Source organism: Vipera berus (genome assembly GCF_964194415.1).
Source record: "Vipera berus genome assembly, chromosome: 3".
Lineage (NCBI taxonomy): Eukaryota > Metazoa > Chordata > Lepidosauria > Squamata > Viperidae > Vipera > Vipera berus.
In genome coordinates, this window is record NC_138204.1 from 70,818,085 (window position 1) to 70,842,063 (window position 23,979).

General features: G+C 41.3%; 1 protein-coding gene across 1 annotated transcript in view; it reads left to right on the forward strand.

Moving 5' to 3' along the window:
• Positions 1–23,979, forward strand: part of SGIP1 (SH3GL interacting endocytic adaptor 1) — a gene marked incomplete at both ends in the record, with an annotated part of 128,204 nt that overhangs the window by 61,244 nt on the left and 42,981 nt on the right. Inside the window, 9 exons of the mRNA XM_081325489.1 lie at positions 2,902–2,958; positions 4,419–4,473; positions 4,942–5,117; positions 17,699–17,710; positions 18,593–18,617; positions 20,164–20,215; positions 21,409–21,494; positions 22,539–22,631; positions 23,814–23,888. Coding sequence (XP_081181615.1) covers positions 2,902–2,958; positions 4,419–4,473; positions 4,942–5,117; positions 17,699–17,710; positions 18,593–18,617; positions 20,164–20,215; positions 21,409–21,494; positions 22,539–22,631; positions 23,814–23,888 — 631 coding nt within the window. The remainder of the gene's footprint in view (positions 1–2,901; positions 2,959–4,418; positions 4,474–4,941; positions 5,118–17,698; positions 17,711–18,592; positions 18,618–20,163; positions 20,216–21,408; positions 21,495–22,538; positions 22,632–23,813; positions 23,889–23,979) is intronic.

Genomic DNA, 23,979 nt, shown 5'->3' on the forward strand with positions numbered 1-23,979 from the left:
ATTTTAATTTTATTAGATTTATATACCGCCCTTTCCCGAAGGACTCAGGGCGGTTTACAGGGCATTTTAAAATCACACCAATACAAAATACAAAAGTTAAAAGACAATTAAAAAGATTAAATTATCCCTGAAAATAAAACCCCAGTTAAAATTCTCAGCCTGGGCCAGAGAGCTCAAAGAGCCAGGTCTTCAGGTCCCGGCGGAATGAACGCAGGTCAGGGGCAGTCCTGAGCTCCATGGGCAGCTGGTTCCAGAGGGCAGGCGCACCCACAGAGAAGGCCCTCCCCTGGGTGTTATCCGCCGGCAATCTTTTGCCGGCGGCACCCTGAGAAGACCCTCCCTCTGTGAGCGCACTGGATGAAGGGAACTTGATGCTGGCAGCAGGTGTTCCCTCAAATATCCAGGACCCAAGCCATTAAGGGCTTTATAGGTCATTACCAGCACCTTGAATCTCACACGGAGGGCAACCGGAAGCCAATGCAGAGAGGGCCTTTGAGTGGTGTGCAATATAATCAGCAAAATTAATATTAAAAGCAGAATTAAATTGAGGATTAAAAAGTTTTTAAATTATAAAAATAACATTATAAATTTTCAAAAAGTGAAAAATTCCAAGATGGAGCGGGGTTAGTGGTTGTTAATACAGGAGGGGAAGTGGTTTGCAAAGGGCCAGCCAATGTCATGGTTGTGTGGGTCTCTGTGTCCCCCTGCGAGGCCGCACAGCCATGTTTTGACCCCTTTGCTGAAGGTCAGGAGATTGGTGGCTCTTCGCACCTCTGAGGGTAGGATGTTGCATAATACAGGGCCATTGGTGAAGAAAGCCCTCTTCCTTGACCCCACTGGATGAAATTCTTTGAAACAAGTGGAACCCTTTTTACTCTCTTATAAAAAGCCCACTTGCATGTCCAAATATTCATTTCATTACATTTGCATAGCAACTGGTTCTGTAGCTATTATTCCTTCAACTGGACTTTAATTTTTGGCAGACAAAGATGCTTTCCCATCATGAAAATGCTCCTAAAGGGAGATGTGGAGTAACATATGAGGTTCTACCAAGGATTTAGAATCCTTTCTGATACAATGTATGAGCTAGAGTGCAATGTGCATCTATTAACTGCAAAGGATTTCTGTGAGAGGTTTAACTACAAAAATAGTCAGAGAAGACCCTCCCTATGCGAGCGCACTGGATGAAGGGAACTTGATGCTGGCAGCAGGTGTTCCCTCAAATATCCCGGACCCAAGCCATTCAGGGCTTTATAGGTCATCACCAGCACCTTGAATCTCACCCGGAGGGCAACCGGAAGCCAATGCAGCTCACGGAGTAGAGGTGTTACATGGGAGTATCGGGAAACCCCCATCACAACTCGCGCGGCCGCATTCTGCACCAGTTGAAGCCTCCGAGTGGTCCTCAAGGGCAGCCCCATGTAGAGAGCGTTGCAGTAGTCTAAACGGGAGGTCACGAGCGCATGGGTGACTGTGCGTAGGGCATCTCGGTCCAGGTAGGGTCGCACCTGGCGCACCAGGCGAACCTGGGCAAAAGCCCCCCTGGTCACGGCTCCTATGTGATCTTCAAAATTGAGCCATGAATCCAGGAGGACGCCCAAGTTGCGAGCCCTATCAACGGGGTGTAACACCTCACCCCCCATCGTTAAAGGTGGAATAGTTTGGTTAGCCTGAGATGCCAATACGCACAGCCACTCAGTCTTGGCAGGATTGAGTCGAAGCCTGTTTCTCCCCATCCAGACCTGGACCGCCTCCAGGCAACGGGACATCACGGCGAGGGCATCGCTGGGTTGGTTCGGGGTGGAGAAAAAAAGTTGGGTATCATCAGCTTACTGATGATACCCCACCCCGAAACCACGAATAACCTCGCCCAGCGGCTTCATATAGATGTTGAACAGGAGGGGCGAGAGAACCGACCCCTGAGGAACTCCACAAACGAGAGGCCTCGGGGTGGATCTCTGCCCTCCCGTCAACACCAACTGCGAGCGGCCCAGGAGATAGGAGGAGAACCACCGTAAAACGGGTCCTCCCACTCCCAGCCCCCTGAGACGCCGCAGTAGGATACCATGGTTGATGGTATCGAAAGCCGCTGAGAGATCTAATAGGACTAGGATAGAGGAGCAACCCCTGTCCCGAGCCCGCCAGAGATCATTCACCAGCACGACCAATGTCGTCTCCGTGCTGTGCCCGGGCCTGAAACCCGATTGGTATGGGTCGAGATAATCAGTTTCCTCCAGGAACAGAGGAAGCTGATGCGCCACCACGCTCTCAACAACCTTCGCCAGAAAGCGAAGGTTGGAGACTGGACGATAGTTATTTAAAACAGCCAGGTCCAGGGCAGGCTTTTTGAGGAGGGGTCTCACCACCGCCTCCTTCAAGGCGGCGGGGAAGACACCCTCCTTCAAAGAAGCAGTTATTACTGCCTGGAACCAGCCTCGTGTCCCCTCCTGAGACGCATAAACCAGCCAGGGGGGGCACGGTCCAACAAACAAGTGGTGGAGCTCAGCCTCCCCATGATCCTGTCCACATCATCAGGGGAAACAGGATCGAACTTAGTCCAGATAACATGCTCAAGACCGTCCGATTCCTCCACATCATCTCTTGCATAGTTGTCTTATACTGTACTTTGCCAATGAAAATTCTAATATTTTCTTACAATTCCTACACTGGTTCTCAGCTTTGGAATAATCAGGAATTCAAGAATGGGAAGTTGCTTTCCAGATGTGAAATAAAGAACCTGGAATGGCCTTTTTAGTTTTTTTGTAATGGACTGATCAATGTTGGGGCATTCCTCCATTGAAAACATTGACTTTTTCATGTCTTCTAAGAAAGTATAGCATTTTAATTTCTTTCCTCTTATAACAACAAAAACAAAAACATTGTTTAAACTATGTATTACAGAAGAGAACAAATGGTGCTCCAAATGGATTTTATTCAGAGATTGACTGGGAAAGATATGTAAGTAATAGTAATTTTCAAAAAACCCATCGTTGACAGCAGTCTTTTAATTTAAGACATTCTTTGTTCCAGTGAGACTTGGTTACTTATTTGCATGTTTATTATTGTGTCATAGTGACTATGAATTATATTTTTAGCTGATTTTATCATATCAGCCCAAAATCAGTAACAATACCTGCGTATAAAGTATGCTGCTAATACATCCACTTACCACATACATCCCTGCAGTTGGCCTGGATTGATTCCCCCCCCCCCCATGAATCTAATAGGTTATGTATAGAAGAGATCAGCCACGTCTACCTTTGCCCTTGCTAATAATCTCCACCAACTGACGTATTAAAAGGTTCCCAAACTAAATACATATCTGCTAATTGTTTGGAATGCTGAAAAGTTAAGAAATAGCAATGGACCCTTCCCCAGATTTGTCTTCAGGGAGAGTTCAACTACTTTTTTGAACCCTCTAGCAAAAACTAAGGCTAGAAGGAGTTGAAATACAGATGAGATGAGATGAGTGGCTATACACATTTACCAAATAAATCAATCTAGCTTCACTTGAGCAGAAATTTAGGACTTTTCCACATAATCAACTTTCTGTCTCTCAACCCTACTCAGTTCAGTTTAAAAGGAATCCAAGGTTGATTTGAGCTGTTTTCATTGACTTAAGATCTGTTTGGACATCAGACCAAGACAAGTGGAGTCACGTTTATACCTCATTGTTGCTTCACCTCTCTGGCCAAGAACTGAGCGAAGAAAACTGCAAACTGTTCATTGATCAATGGTTATCCTTCCAAGCTGGAAATAACTAAGGACCTTGTCCATTCCCTCAGTTTATCAGAGCCATGCCTAAAGAAGAACATTGCTTCCTCTCTGCACAAACAGAAGAGCAAAAAAATTGCTACTCTTCCCCATCTAGTGTTTCATATGTATATGAACACTTGGCCCATTTGATTTGGAAGCAAAAATATAATTGCAAATCATTGGAGAAATTGGAGAGATAGTCCTTTGAATCACCAATTTCTATGCTGTGTAGAGCTTTATATGCAACCACTGCACCTTAAATAGTATCTGAAAACCCACTGGTATCCAGTGCACCTGGTACAATAGTGGTATTACATGGACATATTGAGAGGGACCCATAACTACTTGCTCCCACTGTTTGGACCAGCTGTAGCTTTAAGGGCAGTCCCATATATAGAGCTCATTGCAATAGTCCAGATAAGGTATGAATGATTGTGCCTAGAATGTATATGTTAGGTTACTTTTTAATGATATATGGTTGGTTTCTTTTCTGTTAATGTTTATTTTTGTTGTAGCAATTTATTTATTTATTTTTTAATTTGGAGCCCTTATAAATTCTCAAAATAAATAAGTAAACACCTCGTTAATGCGATTTTTGAGGAAATGGGGAAAAAGAAAAGAATGTTTATACTTTGACTCCTTCACTGTGTTTGCCATACCAGAATTCACCTGAACTTGATGAAGAAGGATACAGCATCAGACCAGAAGAACTAGGCTATATCCTTTATTTTTAATGTGCAACTTCTAGCTACACCTGCCAGAATTCCCAGCTCCTTCTCAAAACTCACTTCCCAATGTCTGAATTCTCTGATATTGGGGGGGAAAAACCCAATAGAGAGAAAAAGAGTAGGATTCAAATGTTATTAGCATTTTTAGTTTTATGCTCCTTATATATTGTGCCCCTGGGAAGAGATTGCCTGATTCCAGATGCCACCTGCTCCCATAATGAAGAGCTCTCTACAATGGACCATATTCAAGGCTCTTTGGAGCACTGTCTGATTTCCCCCTCTAAGTTTACAGCTTTGCTTCCAACTTATGTACTGTAATGTACTAAAACTGTATTGTACACCACTGGAATCGTACCATTCATTTAAAACTGGTGCCTTGATAGGTCTATCCTGAAACTGAAATAACGTTGTATTGTAGTCTACAGATTGGTTGCACTTCTCTTTAACTGTGATCTACCTACCAAAGGAAAGCACTTTTATTCTTCAAGTGAATCTGAAGAGGAAGAGGAGGCACACAAGAAATTCAACATTAAGATTAAACCTTTGCAATCTAAAGACACTCTTAAGAGCGCAGCAACTGTTGATGAACTGAAAGCTTCTATAGGCAATATTGCACTTTCACCTTCGCCAGTGGTAAGCAACCTATTTTTAATTTGCTATTTCCTAAAACTTCCCAGATTGTATTTTGCTTCTTCCCCAGGTGTGCCATACAATCAGTTTATGTTATTCATCTCTTCCAAACAGCATATCTCACAGCATAAAGGCTTCCTAAAAACCATTTTAGATTCAAGATATGGTGAAAGTTATCATGACTTCCATAGCTACATCATCCTTTTGACAGATCTTTTAGAGAACATTTTAAAGAAGTTACAGCAATTTTCTCTCCATACTGCTATTATGGGTTTAGAAATGAATACATGACATAGGTATGATTTATATTTTAAAAAAAATTCCTGACAGTTAGAACAATTAATCAGTGGAACAACCTGCCTCCAGAAGCTGTGAATGTTCCATCCCTGGAGGTTTTTAAGAAGAGACTGGACAGCCATTTGTCTGAAATGGTATATAAGGTTTCCTGCTTGAGCAGGGGGTTGGACTAGATGACCTCCAAGGTCCCTTCCAACATTATTATTATTATTATTATTATTATTATTATTATTAGTAGTAGTAGTAGTAGTAGTAGTAGTAGTAGTAGTAGTAGTAGTGGTGGTATTTTGAAAAGCATTTGAAAGAGAAATAAGAGGCCACATTAAAAATAGCCATGAAATGGCCACAATTGAGAGATTTTTTAAAAATTAAACCGAGTTGTTTGCTCTCCTATTTTTATATCAGTTATTGGAAATTGGGTTTCCAATTTCCAAAAGAGATCCAGGATAAAAAGATGAAGAGTGTCATTAGAAATCTTCAAAAGTCAGAGATAAGAGATTTAAGTCTTTGTGAGATGTAGAAGTGATGTGTAGCATTACCGGGAGCTGAATAATGTACCTTTTACTCTCAATAGTGAAAAGCTTTATTGCTAGAAATTTAATATGACAAGAATACTCAAGACCTGATTATTTTCAGTCATAGTAATTCTGGGAGATGGCCAATTTGTTGGCAATGTCTAGAGCGACAAGATGCTCCCTATTATAGCATTGTCTCAGTATGTCCTTCCTGTAGCCTATGTGTTCAGAGATGGCTGCATTCTGTGCTTTTAGTTATGACTTTTGTATCTCTATTGTTTAAAATTAAGCCTTCACTTTTCCTCTCTTGGCTTGAGACTAATACTTAGTGTTCCCCGGCTAGATTTGTCTCTACCCCGATATGGTTAGGAATACAAGTTTTCTGTATAGCTATTTGATCGCTTTGGTTGACTAACATGTTCTATGCTTGTGTCCTGTTACCCACTGATCCCATATGGGTGATCAGTTTTCTCTTTTAGATTCCAAAGAGATTCATCTCAAACTGGATGCTTCCTAGCATTTATTTCTCTCAACCCCACCCCACCTCTGTAGGACAATATAAAATGTATGTTGTCATCTTTTTCATGTTAAACATGAATGATTTGGTATTATTAAGCATGACAAATAACCAACATTGTTAAACATTTTTGTTCATATGGAAATTGCCCCCTTTGCATAGTTGCTGCTTATCCTGAAATGTTCTCTGTCCCTAACAAATTGAATACTCAACTCCTTCTTAAAGAGTGTTTGTACTGTTTGGACAGATACCTGATGATGAATTATATTAAGCAGTTCAAGGTTTTTCTGTCCAAACAAAGCTACTCAAACAATATATTGACCCAGGATGTTTCATTAGGATTTGTTTTTGCTTCCTCTGATGATTAATTCATTAAACACTAAATAGTACTTACTTTCACTAAATAGTACTTACTTACTAACCAGTTGAGGCTTTTTCAACTATGACTCAATGGAGTGATTTGTTCATCAAATCAAATAGTTATATATCTTCTTTAGACACGAACCATTTTAATAACATTCCTTCATAAAAATTATGCAAATGAATTGCAAGTCTACAAATTAATCACTCTTATAATAATAGTACCTTGACCATTATGTTGTGGAAAAGACAACAGTACAAAAAGAGGATGATTGCAACTTTCCCCCAATTGGTCCCTGGGTACTATTTATTTAATTGGATTTGTATACCGCCCTTTCCCGAAGGACTCAGGGCGGTTTACAGGGAATTAAAACAAGAAATACAAAAATTAAAAACAATTTAAAAGATTATAACAGTAACTATCAGTTACTGAACTTGTAAGAAATGATTAGTAGTAAATAATAAAGTTGTACTTGACATAATTTCATAAAGCTTACAAATTATCAGTTAAAGAAACTATATGGCTTTGTTTCTTCTGTCATTTGGCTTTAACAACATAGAATCCATCTGGAAACAATTTTACCTAATTTAAAGTCCGGTGTTGGGGTAACATCTATGCCTTCATCCTTTATTGCTGCACAAAGTTCCAACTTTTATGCATTGTGTGTGTGTATGCAATTTGGTGGTCTTTATTTCAGTAACTGAGCCTTGCGATCATTATGAATTCACCAGGCTGATGCAGCTGGGTTTGAAGGCAACAGTGTGTTATATTGTAGTGTATGAAAATCAAGTTCAAGAGGTGATTTGTAACACTCATTTCCTGGACTGTGGAAGACATGGAAGCTGTTAATTAGAATGATGACTTTGTTGCATGGGAGAGAATACAGCTTCCTAATCAAGAGAGGCCATACAGTTTAAGGAAGCTTCTAGAGCTGTAATGCTTTTCATGAATCCAGCATGTTGGAAAGAATAACTTAAATAGCTTTACACTGTGAAAAGGGAAAGTTAGAATGTACTGTCATTTCTTTAAACTGAGTAGGACTATACTTTACATTGGTGGGATGTATTGCATGTACAACTGTTTGCACAATAATCTGAAATTTTTGGAGCATTTAAACCAGGGGTGTCAAACTCAATTTCACTGAGGGTCACATCAGCATTGTGGTTGCCCTTGGGGGGCCAGGTAGGTGTAGCCAGGGTGGGCACGGCCTACTGGGTGGGCATGGCTGGAGTGGGTGTGGCCTACTGGGTGGGCATGGTCAGCTCTACATTGTTCGTGTCAAGGGTGCCTGTGGGGGCCTGGGCAGGAGTGGGACAGATCTGAGGGTCTCTGGCAGAAGGAGATAGGACCGAGGCAAGTGCCAAGGATGGTCCACTGGAGGAGCCTCACTGTTCCTCTCAAGCCATGGTGGGGGGGCTGGATGGTGGCACGGAGGTCAAATGCCCAGCCCAGCCCTCAAGCACCCACGGCACTAAGCCCAGCCCCACTTTCCCAAGGGGGTGCCCAGCTGCACTTACCTCCTCCTCAAGGCTGCTGCTGCTGTGCTTGCTCTCCTTAGCCAGATTGCTCATGATGGGTACGAGGGCAAAGTCAAGAGGGAAGCCCACTCCCTCTCCATATGAGGAGACCTGGCTTTGTATCCAAAGCTTCCTTAGCAATAGGATCGGAGACCCCCCCAAGATAGGCCAGGAGGAGGGGGCAAGATGATGGTGAAAGGACAGCAGGGAAGGTCTAAGGCAGGACTTCCCTCAGAACCTCCCTCTCCTTCCTTCCTTCCTTCTTTCCTTCCAAGAGTGGTGGGAAAATATTTGAGATGAATGAGGGAGAAAAACAGGCAAGAAATGCAGCTGGGGAAGTGTCATCCTTCGTGAGGAATGAAGAAATGCACCATCGCCTGGAAGTGGCCAGCACATGGCCCTCGCCTACTTCACATATCTGGCTTGGTGGGCTCTTGGGGAGGGGATGCCATGAACAGCATGAGAGTCAATGTTACCTGCGCAATGCTGCCCAGCCCCCAGCCTGCCCAGTTTTGGCAGGCAGTGGGGCGCTCTCCACACAGTGCCGAGAGGCTAAGCCAGGTGGCATGAATCTGAAGAGAAGCGCAATGCTGCCCAGGCCCTAGCCTGCTTGAAGTAGGCAGGGCCATGTGCTGGCCACTTCCAGGCGATGGTGCATTTCTTCATTCCTCACAAAGGGTGATACCTCCCCAACGTGCACCCAGGGGGCAGTGCCGATGCGGCAGGGGCTGGTCCCTCGCTGTTTCCAGATGGCCTTGTGGAGCTAAAACTGAATTTATTTCAGCATAGATGGCCACCACGAAATTGTACATTGGCCCCCGGCCGGCCTGGGCCAGGGCCAAGGCAGAGGGAGCTGTTCCCTCACTGTTTCTAGGATGGGTTCATGGGCCACATGAAACCGCTTTGCAGGCTGGATCCGCCCCCCGGGCCTTGTGTCTGACATGTCTGATTTAAACTAAATATCGCGCTCTCTTGATTAATCAAAGTAATATCCCTTAGTTAGCAGCATTTGAATTCAATTTTACATGCAAAACTATTATATATTTATTTTGGAATTAGCTTTTGGCAAAAAGAGAGTTTTTCTAATGTTTCTATGAGCTGTTGTTCATCATGCTACCTTGATCAGAATGTTAGGTATGCTGGATTGAAATCCTTATATTTTTTAATATTTCTAGTCAGAATATGATCAGTTTGTTTTGTTTCTTAGAGCAGTTTTCTATTCACAGCTGTAGTAGTATACATGCTAATTTTAATTGTTGCAGCATAATTCAGGAGAAATGATACCCTTTAAAATATTTCAGAAGAAGTTTGTTCAGGTAGTATTGCAAAGTAAATAGTAATTGCACTGTTATTATAATGGTCTAGAAGTTCTGTAGTAGCCCGATTTAGTTGACTTGTAGTAGGAAGAGAGAATTACATATTATGTACGGGAAAGTGTGCTTACATCGTTCATACGTATATCTAATAAGTTTAGACCAAGATATACATTAAATAGAATGTAATATATTTGGAAAAAGATATATTATCCTTTCCCTGAAGCTTCTTCTAAAACTGCTCTAAGAGTTGAAAAGCTACATATAACAGCATAAGAACAATACAGTGGGGAAATACGAAATGTCCCAAAATTGTTATACCTTTTTATCTTTTTTAAATGCTGGTTTTCTTTTAAAAATAAAGTCATGTCATTCACAAAGGTCTGGATATAACCGATTTAAATTTAAAAGTGCTATATTTTTTGGAGCAAATTGAAATGCTATAATCCAAAGTGTTGTTTTCTCCCATAGAGCTGATTATATAACTAGCATGTTCTTCTTGTGCTCCTGAATATATGACTCTTAGCGATGCTAATTTAAGGTTTAGGCATCTCATGAGCTGAAAATCCAGTGTGAGCCTCTGCTTCTTGCCGGAAATCAGAACCTGAAAAGATTAGAGCCAAACCAATAGCAGGACTGAAATTACTCCAGCTCCCTTTGTTCAGTATTAGGGTAGAAATGGAGAAAAATTGCCATGTTCAAATGTAAAAGGAAAGGCTAGTACAAAGCATATATTCTGTATATTCCTTTCGTTGCTCAAGAAAAAGTCATTCCCATTTTATATGACTTTTGGGGGATATATGGATGATGGTTGCAGCATATCTATTGGCTATAATTCTTTCTATAATGGGATTTATCATGCCTTTGTTTAAAGAGATTAGAGAGCAGAAGAGCTACAGTATTTTAACACTTTTTTTCAGGCATCGTTACTATTGGATTTATTTTGCAAATTACAAGAAACATAAGCCCATCTTAAAATTTTGCCTCAAATCACTGTTATAAAATCATGACTCACTGGCTATAGCAAGGTTTGCTTGAAATGTTATGAAATAAATGTTAAATTATTTGCTCTTTTTAATAACATTGTGATTAGCTCAATAATGTATTATAAGCCACTGGGTGATGCATTATTTTTCTACCAAGAAAATCTAATTATGGTGTGTGTTTCTGTGTGATGAATGTTTATGAGCTGTTCTTCAAGGTGATGTGTTAACAAAATAATTTTTGTGAGATGCTTACACTGCCAACTTCATCATTGAGAATTTATGCCCAAATAATTCAACACTGTTAGATGAAGAAGAGAAGACAAGTGTGCCCTATGTCTCTCCTTTCTTCTTCCTAATCAGTCTAATAGACTTAATAAGCTTTGCTGTACTCCATAGTCTACTTTAGATAATGACCATCTGCTCAAACATAGAAAAAATATGATGGGGGAGCACTTGGGAGCAAGTAACATTTTTAAGGTCCTACACTATTTAAAAGGAAAAAGAAAGGGGAAAATAATTTGGACCTGACACATGCTAGAAAAGATCAGGTTAGTTTAAAACCTTTGTGGCATTTTGTCAAAGAAGAACTCCCTTCTCAACTAACTCATCTCATACCTCATGGAGATGGCAAACAGATAATTGTAGACTGAAAATGAAACCGCAGGAAAGATTTCATTTCATTTCTCTAAATTAGTATTCAGAGCTGTCTGTTGAATTTTAATTGGATTCTATTTGATTACCAAAGGAAATGTGCTGTTCCAATACATAATCAGTAAGTTTTGTTCTCAATTAAATTGGGTAATAGTTTCTGACTGCATAGCTATGCATCATTATTTGCGAGTTAGTCTCACTGAATACAATATGTCTTGCATCTAAACAGATAAACAAAAGAGTTGAACCCAGTTAAGCTGAGAACAACCCTGACAGTAAAAAAATACTTTTAGTCTTTTCGTAGTTACTTATGGGACTTTTGAAAGTGAATTTAATTAAAACTGATTTTTGAATAGATGTCTTTAGGACTGGTCTGTAAAATATTCAATGTATCATTTCATTACTTTTTCCATGGATTATGTAAGTGGAAAATGCCTACTTTTTTCTCTTCTTTATTTTAATGCATTTTGCAGAGGAAAAGTCCGGTAAGAAGTCTTCTTATTCCCTAATACTCTCATGTTATTGGATATAAATAGTTTCTGTGTGCGTGTGTGTGTACAGGGCTTTTTTTGTCATAGAACGCTCAGAACGGAGTTCCGGCACCTTTTTTGGATGGAACATTGTAGGGTAGGCAAGGCGGGTTGTATGACATGTGTGAGTTCCGGCACCTTTTTATTTTACAAAAAAAGCACTGTGTATATACATACATAATTTGTAATATCTGGGAGGGTAGTGCTGTCAGGTTCATGTCATTTCACAAGAAGGAATAAATGAAGGACAGCTTGGGGAAGAGAGGCTCTGAGAAGGAAGCACAGCTCTTCCCCACATATTGCCAGCAGCACTAATGGGAAATAAAAAATGGCAGCACGCTAGTTCAGGGGTGTCCAAACTTTTTTCAAAGAGGGCCAGATTGGATGAAGTGAACATGCTGGAGGGCCGAACATTTTTCCGAACATTCTTTGAACAATTGCAATTAAATGCAAATGAATTATTTTATGCCAAGTTAATTGCAAATGGCATACTTTTCATTTTATAACATTAAGATCAACTGTCAGCTGAGTTTTCACAATGTATTTTAAATAAATTTTTAAAAAAACTTACCTGCACTAATGTGAAGGGTGAAACTGAGATCTGTACTGCAGCAAATAGGCTCGGTCTGGTACAAAGGCAGTGGTTTTGATGCGCAAAATGTCACGCAGATGAGAGTCACTTAGTCTTGTCCTCACACGGTTCTTGTTAAAGTTCATAGCAGAGAATGTCTTCTCACACAAATATGTTGAGCCAAACAAGCTCAGCATTTTCTTTGCAAATGTCCGAATCTCCTGAAACCTGCCCTTATCCAGTTGGCGGTAAAAGTTCACAAGAGAGAGCTGTTGGTGACGACTGCGTAACTCACTGTCACAATGCAGCTCAATGAGCTCAAGCTGCAGCTGATCTGGAGCATCATCGGGGTCAACAGAGAATGGAGAGGAGAAAAGGCTGATCTCCTTTTCAATAGGTGCAAAATCTTGAAAGCGCCGTTTAAACTCTCCAGCCAGAGATGCGATGTCTGCTGCATACCTGCTCATTTGCACACTGATATTGTTATTTCCTGCAATGCTGGGAAATGTATGGTATTGGGCTGTGTTTGTGACAAATGCCTTTGGAAAAGTTGCAGCTTTGTTCCAAAGGCCTTGATGTGTGAATAAAGCTGGTTCACCGCTGCATCTTTTCCCTGAAGACTCGTGTTTAGTACATTCAGATGCTTTGTTATGTCAACTAGAAACCCCAAATCAGCCAGCCAAATAGGATCAGATAGTTCTCGCATCGGTTGTCCCTTTGTTTCCAAGAATTCTTTTATTTCCTTTCTGAGAGAGTAGAAACGCTGCAGCGCAGACCCTCGACTGAGCCATCTTACATCGTTGTGATATAAAACATCTTCATATTCAGCCTGGATGTCCAGTAGAAACTGTTTAAACTGGCAGTGGTACAGAGCTTTAGCGCGAATAAAATTAATAGTCTTTACAACCGGTTTCATAACATGATCATATTTGAGATATTTAGCACAGAGAACTTGTTGATGAATGATACAATGGAGTTTAATAGCTTTGCCTCCTTCTTCAATCACCTTGTTACAGATTAGGGTTGATAAGCCACTTCGTTCACCAGCCATAGCAGGTGCCCCATCAGTAATAATCCCAGTAATTTTGTTCCAGGGCAGTTTCATGTCATCTATTGCGGAACTAACAGCAACAAATAAATCTTTTCCTCTAGTTTGGTCCGTAAGGCTCTGGAGGTCAAGTAGCTCTTGAGTCACATTTATTTCATCGTCCACCCCTCTCAAAAAAATCAGCAACTGAGCTGTGTCAGATAGGTCTGTGCTTTCATCACAGGCTATTGAAAAGAAGTCAAAATCCTGTCCTTTGGACGTCAACTGTCTCTTAATATCTGATGAAATATCTTCAATTCTCCGTGCTATAGTGTTACAAGCCAGGCAAATGTTGGCAAACTCTTGCTTCTTCTCGGGACAGATATTTTCAACCATTTTCATAACGCACTCTTTAATAAAATCACCCTCAGCAAAAGACTTGCCATTTTTAGCAATTAACATTGCCACGTCATAGCTTGCCTTTGTGGCATTTTCATTTGACTCACGGGCTCTTGTGAGAAATCGCTGTTGTGACATTAAAACTGCTTCAAGTTGCTTCAACTTTTCACTGCGGTCGCGCCCTGTTAGTTTGTCATATGTGCTATGTTTTGTCTGGTAGTGTCTTTTGATATTAAATTCTTTATAAACGGCCACAGTCTCTTGACATATCAGACAAACACAGCGATTCCGTATTTCAGTGAAAAAAAATTCCACTTTCCACCTTTCCTGGAAACGGCGGCCCTCACTGTCAACTTTCCTTTTCTTATTTATAGTCGCCATTTTCTGTTTGACCTTGGAAGATGGAAACTGTGTTATTTGCTTTGACAAGGTCAGACTCTCTGGTAACAGCTCACACACTTCCACCACTTCACAAATTCTGCCCCGCCGCTGCCTCACCTTCCCCCCTGCCGAGGAGAGAACCAGCCCCGCACGCCCACCCCTTGCCTGGCCTTGAGGCTGCTGAAGAGTAGAGGGTGCCCAGGTAGATGGTCACAACCAATTGTTTCTGGCTGACAAAAGAACCATTGCACAAAGGGGCTCTGAAAGGCAATTTTCTCGGCTGCCACATACCAAGGGCTTCACCTGCATTCCTGGTTAGCACTTGAGAGGGGACCAACCAGAAACATCCGGGAAGAATTCAAGCCGAGCCCTTTCCGTGCAGCGGACAAGAAAATTGCCACTCGGAGCCCGCCTGGCAACTGAGCGGTGCTCGCAGCACAGAGAGAATCCGAGGGCGCGGCAGGCCCTTTTTCCCTGGCCACCGGGGCGTCTCCGGGGGCGGGAAGGCCGTTGAGGTCTGCCTGGCGCCAGCTCAGAGACTCCGCCTGCCAGGCCCTTCTCCCGCTCGGCCAGGCCAGGCGCGCACCGTCAGCCTCGCTGCACCGGCACAGACGCCGCGCCAAGCCCGGGGCGGGGGGAGGAGCGTGGCAGTTCAGCCAGCCAGGAAAAGGTGCGGGAAGCAGAGGCGGCAAGCGAGCGTGCGCTCAGGGCGAGGCGGCCGTGGACCGGTGAGGGAAGAGCGCCAAGGGAGCGGCCGGCCGGGCAGCGCTGCTACCGAGTGGAGCTCGCCCGGGGCGCCCGCTCTGCACCACTCGTCCTCCACGTTTCGGCGGTGACATCAGGATGCGGCCCTCTCACCGCCCTCCCTCGTGTGGCAGGCCCTTTCTCCCTGGCCCTCTCACCGCCCTCCCTCGTGGGGCAGGCCCTTTCTCCCTGGCCCTCTCACCGCCCTCCCTCGTGGGGCAGGCCCTTTCTCCCTGGCCCTCTCACCGCCCTCCCTCGTGGGGCAGGCCCTTTCTCCCTGGCCCTCTCACCGCCCTCCCTCGTGGGGCAGGCCCTTTCTCCCTGGCCCTCTCACCGCCCTCCCTCGTGTGGCAGGCCCTTTCTCCCTGGCCCTCTCACCGCCCTCCCTCGTGTGGCAGGCCCTTTTTCCCTGGCCCTCTCACCGCCCTCCCTCGTGTGGCAGGCCCTTTTTCCCTGGCCCTCTCACCGCCCTCCCTCGTGTGGCAGGCCCTTTCTCCCTGGCCCTCTCACCGCCCTCCCTCGTGTGGCAGGCCCTTTCTCCCTGGACCTCTCACCGCCCTCCCTCGTGTGGCAGGCCCTTTTTCCCTGGCCCTCTCACCGCCCTCCCTCGTGTGGCAGGCCCTTTCTCCCTGGCACTCTCACCGCCCTCCCTTGTGTGGCAGGCCCTTTTTCCCTGGCCACCGGGGCAGACGCCGCGCCAAGCCCGGGGCGGGGGGAGGAGCGTGGTGGTTCGGCCAGCCAGGAAAAGGTGGTCCGCCCCAGGCACCTCCTTGCTGCATTTCCTTTTTTTTAACAGGGAGGGAGGAGGGCTTACCTGCGTGGCTGTGCCCGGCTGGTCCTTAGAGTGGGAGGCGCAGCGAGATCGTCCCCCCCCTCGAGAGAGAGAGAGCCCGAGAAGCCGGACAAGAGGCGGTGTCGGGTTTCTTCACCCCACCTCCCTGCACTCTAAGGTCGCCAAGCGCTTTAGCGGGCCCGTCGGTTTCTTCCGGCGAAGCTGCGGCTAAAGCTGCTACTTCACAAAGACTGCAGGCAAATCGCTCCCCTCTCCCACCCCTCCTGCGCCGCTCGTCTTCCAGGTTTGGGCGGTGACGTCAGGAGGGCCGTGGGAGGGCCACATTTACATAGAGCAGGGAGGGCTGTTCGAGGGCCGTATGAAACCGCCCCGCGGGCCACAAATGGCCCGCGGGCCGCACTTTGGACATGCCTGCGCTAGTTGAATCATTTGCTCTCCCTGAAGAAGCAGGAACCATGTTATCCATGCAAGCAAGTGGTTGGCAGACCGCCTGGTTGCCTCTCAAGCTAATTGACTTTCTTAAAGTTTTTTTTTTAATTCCATTTATATCCCGCCCTTCTCCGAAGACTCAGGGCGGCTTACAAGCTTAGCAATTGTTAGAATAAATAGGCAATCCATGATGATTTGAGATGTGAGATTCAAAGGTAACAAAATTCACTTTGAACTTTTGAGGTAGAGCTTAATAAAAGATTTGAAGATTAAATACCATTTTTAAAAAATAGCGTAGATAGAAGATCCTTTAAGGAATATTTAGCCTGCGAAATTTGGGCCAGATAGGTTCAACGTTTGACACAATAAAGCATTGAAATATTCTTATTAAATGTCTTTAAAGGCAGAAGAAGCGAGGATAGGAAATGAAAGAGCACAGCAGCTTCAGAATTGTCCAGCAGAGAATCTATAGAGAATTTGCACTAAATTCACATAGCAAGTGTCCTATTCCAAATTAATTTTGTTACTAAAGATTAAAGAGTTTATCACTCTCATAAAAACATGCTCTTCTAGGCTAGGAGATATATTGGCATAGTTCAATGGCAAAATTAGACTCTTCCAGGAATAACGTATTAGATATTGCTTATGCAACAATATTAAAAGGATATGAGAGTTTTGTATATGACTCTTTTTATATAACATATATGATATATAGAATAGTTTGTATTATGTAGAATAGTCTAAAAGCAAAGCATACTGTCTCAAACCACTCACACAGGGAATAGACCAGAAATAACAGATTCTCACTATTTTGGCAGAATAAGGGTCTCAACGAGCTGACGAGTTGCAGCTAGACAGGACATAACGACTAACAAAAACATAACTACAGATATGATAAATACAATGAGACATAAGTAAACATAAGGTAAAAGTTATGTAGAGTAATAATAGGTATACATGAATATTGACAACATACGAAGTGTGCCTGTGTTTTTCAGAAAAAAAGAAAAAGAAAAAGTAGAATATTTAACTCCATAGTATGAGCCTTTGCCAACACAAGGAATAATTGCCAATTTTTAAAAATATAAGAAGCTGACAATATATGCACATATTTTTGAATTTCCAAAGAAGAACTGGAGGTAATTGCAAATATGACAAGGCCAGTCTCCTGAACTGCCCAAAATATATAAAGAAAGAGGACATGATTTTTGATTAATTTAAAACTTTAATTAATTTTAGATCAGTAACACTTTTATTAATGTTAGATCTATAATAATCTTTTAACAATATGTGGGATAAAATAAGCAAATGTGGATTTTCTGTTGATGTTGTTCCTGCAAATATCTTCATAGTATAAGTTCATTTTTAAAATCAAGTTTAAACCTGCCCAAGACCTTAAGCGGATTTGGGAAGACAACTATTTGAGGAAAAATAGTTTTGAAATTAATATTTTGTAAAGCTAGAAGATCTCCTACCATCCAAAGTCATTTTTATTACTGATCTTTCACTCTCTGACTAGCTATCTGTTCTCTCTTCTTTTTTGGTGATAACAGAGACGCAGCCCGGTAAGTCGTGAATTCATCTTGAAACAGTTGGGTAAATGACAATGGGTAATTTAAGACAGGATTAATTTAAATTTATTTGGGGAATATGCCTCACATAACTTGCAGAGAGTGTTTAGGAGATAACAATTCTTGCCAAGCTTAATAAGGATCTCGTTGGTTAAGAAATATTTCCCATTTTATTCTCTTTAAAACCCTTCCCTATTGAACTCTTGATCATTCAGTTCTTCTTGATCTTCCCTTTTCCTTGGATGTGATGTTATGGCCTCATTTTCTCATGTTAAAATAATTCATGGAATATGATTTGAAAAGAAAAAGATCTGCCTTGAAAAACGCATCCAGAAATGGTCAGAATAACCATTCTGGATCCAATCGTTTGTCACCCTCTGATATGTAAAGTATAAGGAGCTAACAGAAGAGTATATAAGATCACTTTTTGTTTATGTTTTATACTTCCCGAGTGTTCGGTTTTCTGTTTCTATGTGTTTCCCCCCCGTCTTTTTCAATATTGCAGTCTAGATTTTTAGTTTAAAAAATTAGACATAAACCAATATACAAGCAAATGAGATTTTATGAATGTATTATCTAGCTCTGGGGCTATAAACATGTTGTCTAGGATTTTTTGGCAAACTGAGTATGTGTAAAATTCTACATTTGTAACTATTACGCTCAGGTCTATTCAAAAGATGTTTGAATAGTTTGCATGTTCATGTAAATATGAATGAATGAATAAACTGGAAAAGGAACCCACGAAGTGTACTGCATTTTAGTGTATATTTTGTTTTACAAATATTATTTATCTATGGCTTTTCAGCATTTGAAAACAGCAATGATGTAAATATAAACCTTTAATTCTAAACTGTAGTTTTCTGTATTTAATTTTAGGGTACAGTTAAGAGGATCTTATCTAGTAAGTACCATTTAAAAACACATTGGACTTTAACTGGTGAAAATCCATAGATGGAGTAGATTTCTTTTATAAGTTTCATATTCTAAAAGAGCAGCAGTAGTTAATTAACAAGAAAGATTCAGAAGGTCAGTGAAATAGATCTCAGTATAGATTGAGAATACTTCTGCAAACTGCTTGCAATTTTAGTACAGATGCATAAATATAATTAATAGTCCTTGATGGTCTTAAAGTGATGCATTTTAAATCAAAGTGCCTGCAGTGTATGCCTCCCAGCATACACAAAGGACAGCATAGCAGGAGGCTGATGGTGCAGATCAGCAGAGGGGCTGGACAGCTCCGGGCGATGACTGCTCACTCAGGATAAGCCTAATGACTTAAGCTGTTGGCAGCCCCAGGCATGGTCAGCCTGGTGGGAAGCCAGGATCTACACCCATTGTCACCTGCACTGGCAGGAAGCCCAGGTTTGAACTGATTGGATGCCATCCACCTGGGCAGGTAAAAATAGACGCCAGGCTTCCCTGTTTCCCCAGTTCGTTCTGTTCAGAATAAACTCACCTTTACCCCAGCTCTGTGTCCGTCTCTATGTGAAGCACGCGACTTTACAGTGCCCATGCAGAATTTGCAGTTAACTGACTGCACAATCCATATCAAAAGGCCATATTTTTTTTTCTGGGTGTAAGTGAAATATCAATCACAACTCATGGAATACTCTCATATATAATAAAAATACATATATTTAATGAAAATGTTTTAATTGCATTTATTTTTTTCATTAAAACACATAGGTAGCCCTAAAATGTGAAATGTTACAGTATATGTAGAAAGACTGGGGGGGGGCAAAAATAATCTTGGAATGATTTATGAAATTTTGTATTATGTTAAGGGGCCATAATTAGTTTTCTGCCATTTTTATTAAGTATTAGTATGCCTTAAGTAGAAAAATGTAGATTGCCTAACTATAATTTTAATATTATACTACATTTGGCCATATGATCATATTTTAAAGATATTAAATTATAATCTAATATTCTCCAAAGCTATCATAGCCTTTCATGCAGGCAGCAGTTAGTGTGCCTTCCAGTTGACCAACCATGGAACCCATATATTGGCTTTATATTCAGCCCTAGCCTCCCATCCTTATCTTTGTCTTATGAGCCAAGAAAGAAAACACCCCTTGGATCAATTTAAAGTCAGTGAAATGGTGGCAAGGTGGTATGATAGAATAGGAAAAATGCTGAGGAGCCAGGAGGCAGGAAAGTTGAATGTTACTGTCAATAGGACAATTATCCCATAGCTTAGGAGTTAACATTGCAGAATTGTTCTTGCAGAAATAGCTCCTACACTCCTGCAAAAATAATTGCCTCGACTGAAAAAAGGCTACAAAAGTCGCAATATTATGCAAAGGGGATACACTTATGGTCTCAGTTCAGCACAAATGCCACGTCTTCAGGGGCCCACTGTTCACTTGACTTTATTTAAAAGTCTGCAGGCAGTTTGTCTACATTGTACTCCAAGAACACAATTTTAAATGTATATTTTGTGCTAGGTGAAGAGATAGCAAGACCCCGGCGTTCAACACCTACTCCAGAGCTTCTGAGGTTAGTGTAAAACTGAGGCCCCCAGAGATGTGGAATTCTTATTCCCAAAATGGACATGTTTGGAGGGATTATTGTTTTATGCTTGATTGCCTTAAAAGATTAACTCTACATTTGTTTCCTATAAAAATCTATAAAATTATAGATTTTCTTAGCTAATTCAAGGCCAATTTTCAACCCTGGGTGTGGCTCTATATGGAAAATGACAACCCCTTTTTATTTACATCTTGAGTATGAAAAAGAATATTGTAATGTACTTTTTTATCTAAACTTCTAGAGAGAGAGGACATCAGCTTGTATCAGACTGTGAATTTACACAGATATGATAGCTTGGTTGCCTGATAATATTATTGAATTAAGACAGCCTATCGGCAGAAATACATAAACAAAATTTACAATACTGGGGACAGTTCTTGCCATCTATTTATATTTACTCTATTATTTATACTTATAAGACTCCAAATAAATGAATAAAGTGGATTCAAAATATAGCTGATTTATTATTTTATTGGATTACAGTATTCATTTTCTGAAAGTTGATCCTAAAATGTGTAATTTATTAACGATTAAGACTGAACATTGGACAAAGAACAAATAACACCAGAAGAACCATTAGTGTTTTGCAAAAGGAAAAGTATTATTGATTAACATTTCTTTGATATCATTTGATTAATAAATATGTTCAGGAACAAACACAGGGAATGATTGGTGCCAAATGGCTTTGAATTGAAATATTTGAATGACTTTCTTTTATCCGAATTTGCTGTGGTAGACCAAATACATAAACAATGTGATATCACAGATTTATGCATATACATACACACAAATATATTTGTACAAATGTGTATGCATATATGTATATGTACATAATATATGCACACAGACACATACACATTAAATGAGAGAGAGGGTAAGAGAGTGAGAGAGAGAATGACAACCTAATCTACACAATAGTTAGTGAGCAGAATTAAGCATTGGGACATGATACTGATTGTTAAAATATATCTTGCATAGTTGCTACATAGATATGGCAATGATTAATAGCAGATCTATAACAAGCAACGTCAAAACAAAACTCAATACTTGTGTAAATATATGAAATGACATTTAAGAGTTTGACCCTTGATTTTATGGAAAACATAAAAAATAACCAGTTTGTCACATCTGCTGATACCAAGTAACTAATTTTCCTGTAGCAAAAGAACTTCAGAAGACCCTACTAGCCTAGCACCATTATTTGGTCCACCCCTAGAATCTGCATTTGAAGAAGACAAATTGGAAGGTAAATTATTAAATTGTATTTATTTATTTATTAGATTCATAGCTTGCCTTTCTCCTAGGGCAGGGGTAGGCAACCTCGGCTCTTTTATGACTCATGGACTTCAACTCCCAGAATTCCTGAGTCAGTTGACTCAGGAATTCTGGGAGTTGAAGTCCATGAGTCATAAAAGAGCCGAGGTTGCCTACCCCTGTCCTAGGGGCTCAGGTGGGAATACCTAGCTTTCTCTCTATTGGAGTTTCTTCCTTACAGCCTTTGTGTTATTTTGGATTGAAAAATATGATTGTCTGGAAGTTACCCAATTAACCTCTATGATTGAAACTTGGATCTTATCTGCTCCAGTTCAATATCATCCCCAGACCATACTCCATGTACTATACAGTCTTCGCATCGGGCTGATTCACCTGAAATAATCATTAGATCCGTCATTTGATTAACTCTGTCCTTTTCACCAGAGTGTGTTGCTTTATTCAGAATAACAAAAGCAGTTTCATCCCAGGCTCTGCCCCTTTTGTACCTGCATGCAACCTCTTGGCGCAGGTATGGAAAGGGTGGGGTACATATTCCAATGCTGCTTTCGTCATGACGTCCCTATGCTCGCTTAGCAAATGCAGCTGACTGTTTCTTATTGTGAGCATCTCTGTGCTCACCTGGAGTGCTGAACTGCTAACCTAAGAAAACATGGAATCAAATCTATGTTAAGTTTCTTTTTTTGCTCCTATCCGAATCATTTTTAAGGAGCATGTTGATATTTTTTTAAAAAAAAATGTTTGCCACATTACCTGAATGAGAAATGCGAACTGGATACACGCATCGGGAAGCCGCCGGTTCCAATGTTGTACTGCCTATTTCATGGTAAAGCAAACACTCAAAATAGTACTTGCAAGTATTGGGATTAATTTTTTTTTAAAAAAATATTTTATTTGAGTAGTTGCTGTAATTCGGTAATACCTAAAGTTCACAGTTAAACTGCTACTGGAAATAAAAGAGAATCAAGCTCTTGTGTTACTTCTAGATTAATATGTTGTTATGTATCTGTGACTTCAGGTCCCGTAGATCAGTCTGAAGTTTGGAGTTCTATGCAACCAGAGAAATCAAGTGTAGAAGCTCCTAATCCATCACGGCCCTTCCCATCTGGAAGTAAGTTAGAATAATTCCCAGTAGAAAAAGTGGTTTAATTTGTTTGGCCTTTGTAATTGAAAAATTCTGAAACGCAGAAATAAGTAAATCCATTAGGGATCGTGGCTCATTATACTGTGTGGAAACAGAGGTATTAATTCAACCGTGCAATGAAAACTCACCTTTACTGCCAATATAATATATTAGAAAGAGAAATTAATCAGAAAATGTGTCATTAAAATGGCTATAGTCATTTTAAAATGCATTATTTTAGTAACATTATGTATGCTACCGTACTGTGTATTTCTGCTGGTAGAGATACTCTGTATAAAAATTATGGGATGCTCTTTGAAGGTCAGAAGCTAACAACTGGTAGTCCTGCACAAGTGGAAATGTGTTCTGCTTGTACAATGAACTCTCTGAATTGCAGCCCACATCTACATGAGACTGAGTTGGAATACTGCATCCAGTTTTGGTCACCACGATGTAAAAAAGATGTTGAGACTTTAGAAAGAGTACAGAGAAGAGCAACAAAGATGATCAGGGGACTGGAGGCTAAAACATATAAGGAACGGTTGCTAGAAGAGGGTATGTCTAATTTAATGGAGAAGGACGAGAGGGGACATGATAGCAGTGTTCCAGTATCTCAGGGGCTGCCACAAAGTGGAGGGAGTCAAGCTATTCTCCAAAGCACCTGAAGGCAGGACAAGAAGCAAGGGATGGAAACTAACCAAAGAGAGAAGCAACCTAGAACTAAGGAGAAATTTCCTGATAGTTAGAACAATTAATCAGTGGAACAACCTGCCTCCAGAAGCTGTGAATGTTCCAACACTGGAAGTTTTTAAGAAGAGACTGGACAGCCATTTGTCTGAAATGGTATAGGGCAGGAGTAGGCAACCTTGGCTCTTTTATGACTCGTGGACTTCAACTCCCAGAATTCCTGAGCCAGCCATGCTGAGGGGAAAGGGAGAGGTTTCCAAGCTGAGCCATGCTGGCTCAGGAATTCTGGGAGTTGAAGTCCATGAGTCATAAAAGAGCCAAGCTTGCCTACCCCTGGTATAGGGTTTCCTGCCTGAGCAGTGGGTTGGACTAGATGACCTCCAAGGTCCCTTCCAACTTTATTATTATTCTTATTAGTTGTCAATTTCTTTGTGATTGAGCTTTGTCCATCCTTGTCTTTAAAATATTCCTTTTATGTTATAGCACCTCCACCACTTCCGCCCAAAAACATTCCCGCTACACCTCCCCATGCTGGTTCTCCTTTAACAATTGGAGTAGGTAAGAATATTTGACATAAATAGTCAGACCGAATCATTGTATATTTTGCTGCATAATAATGATGACCTTGTTTAGTATACATTATGAAACT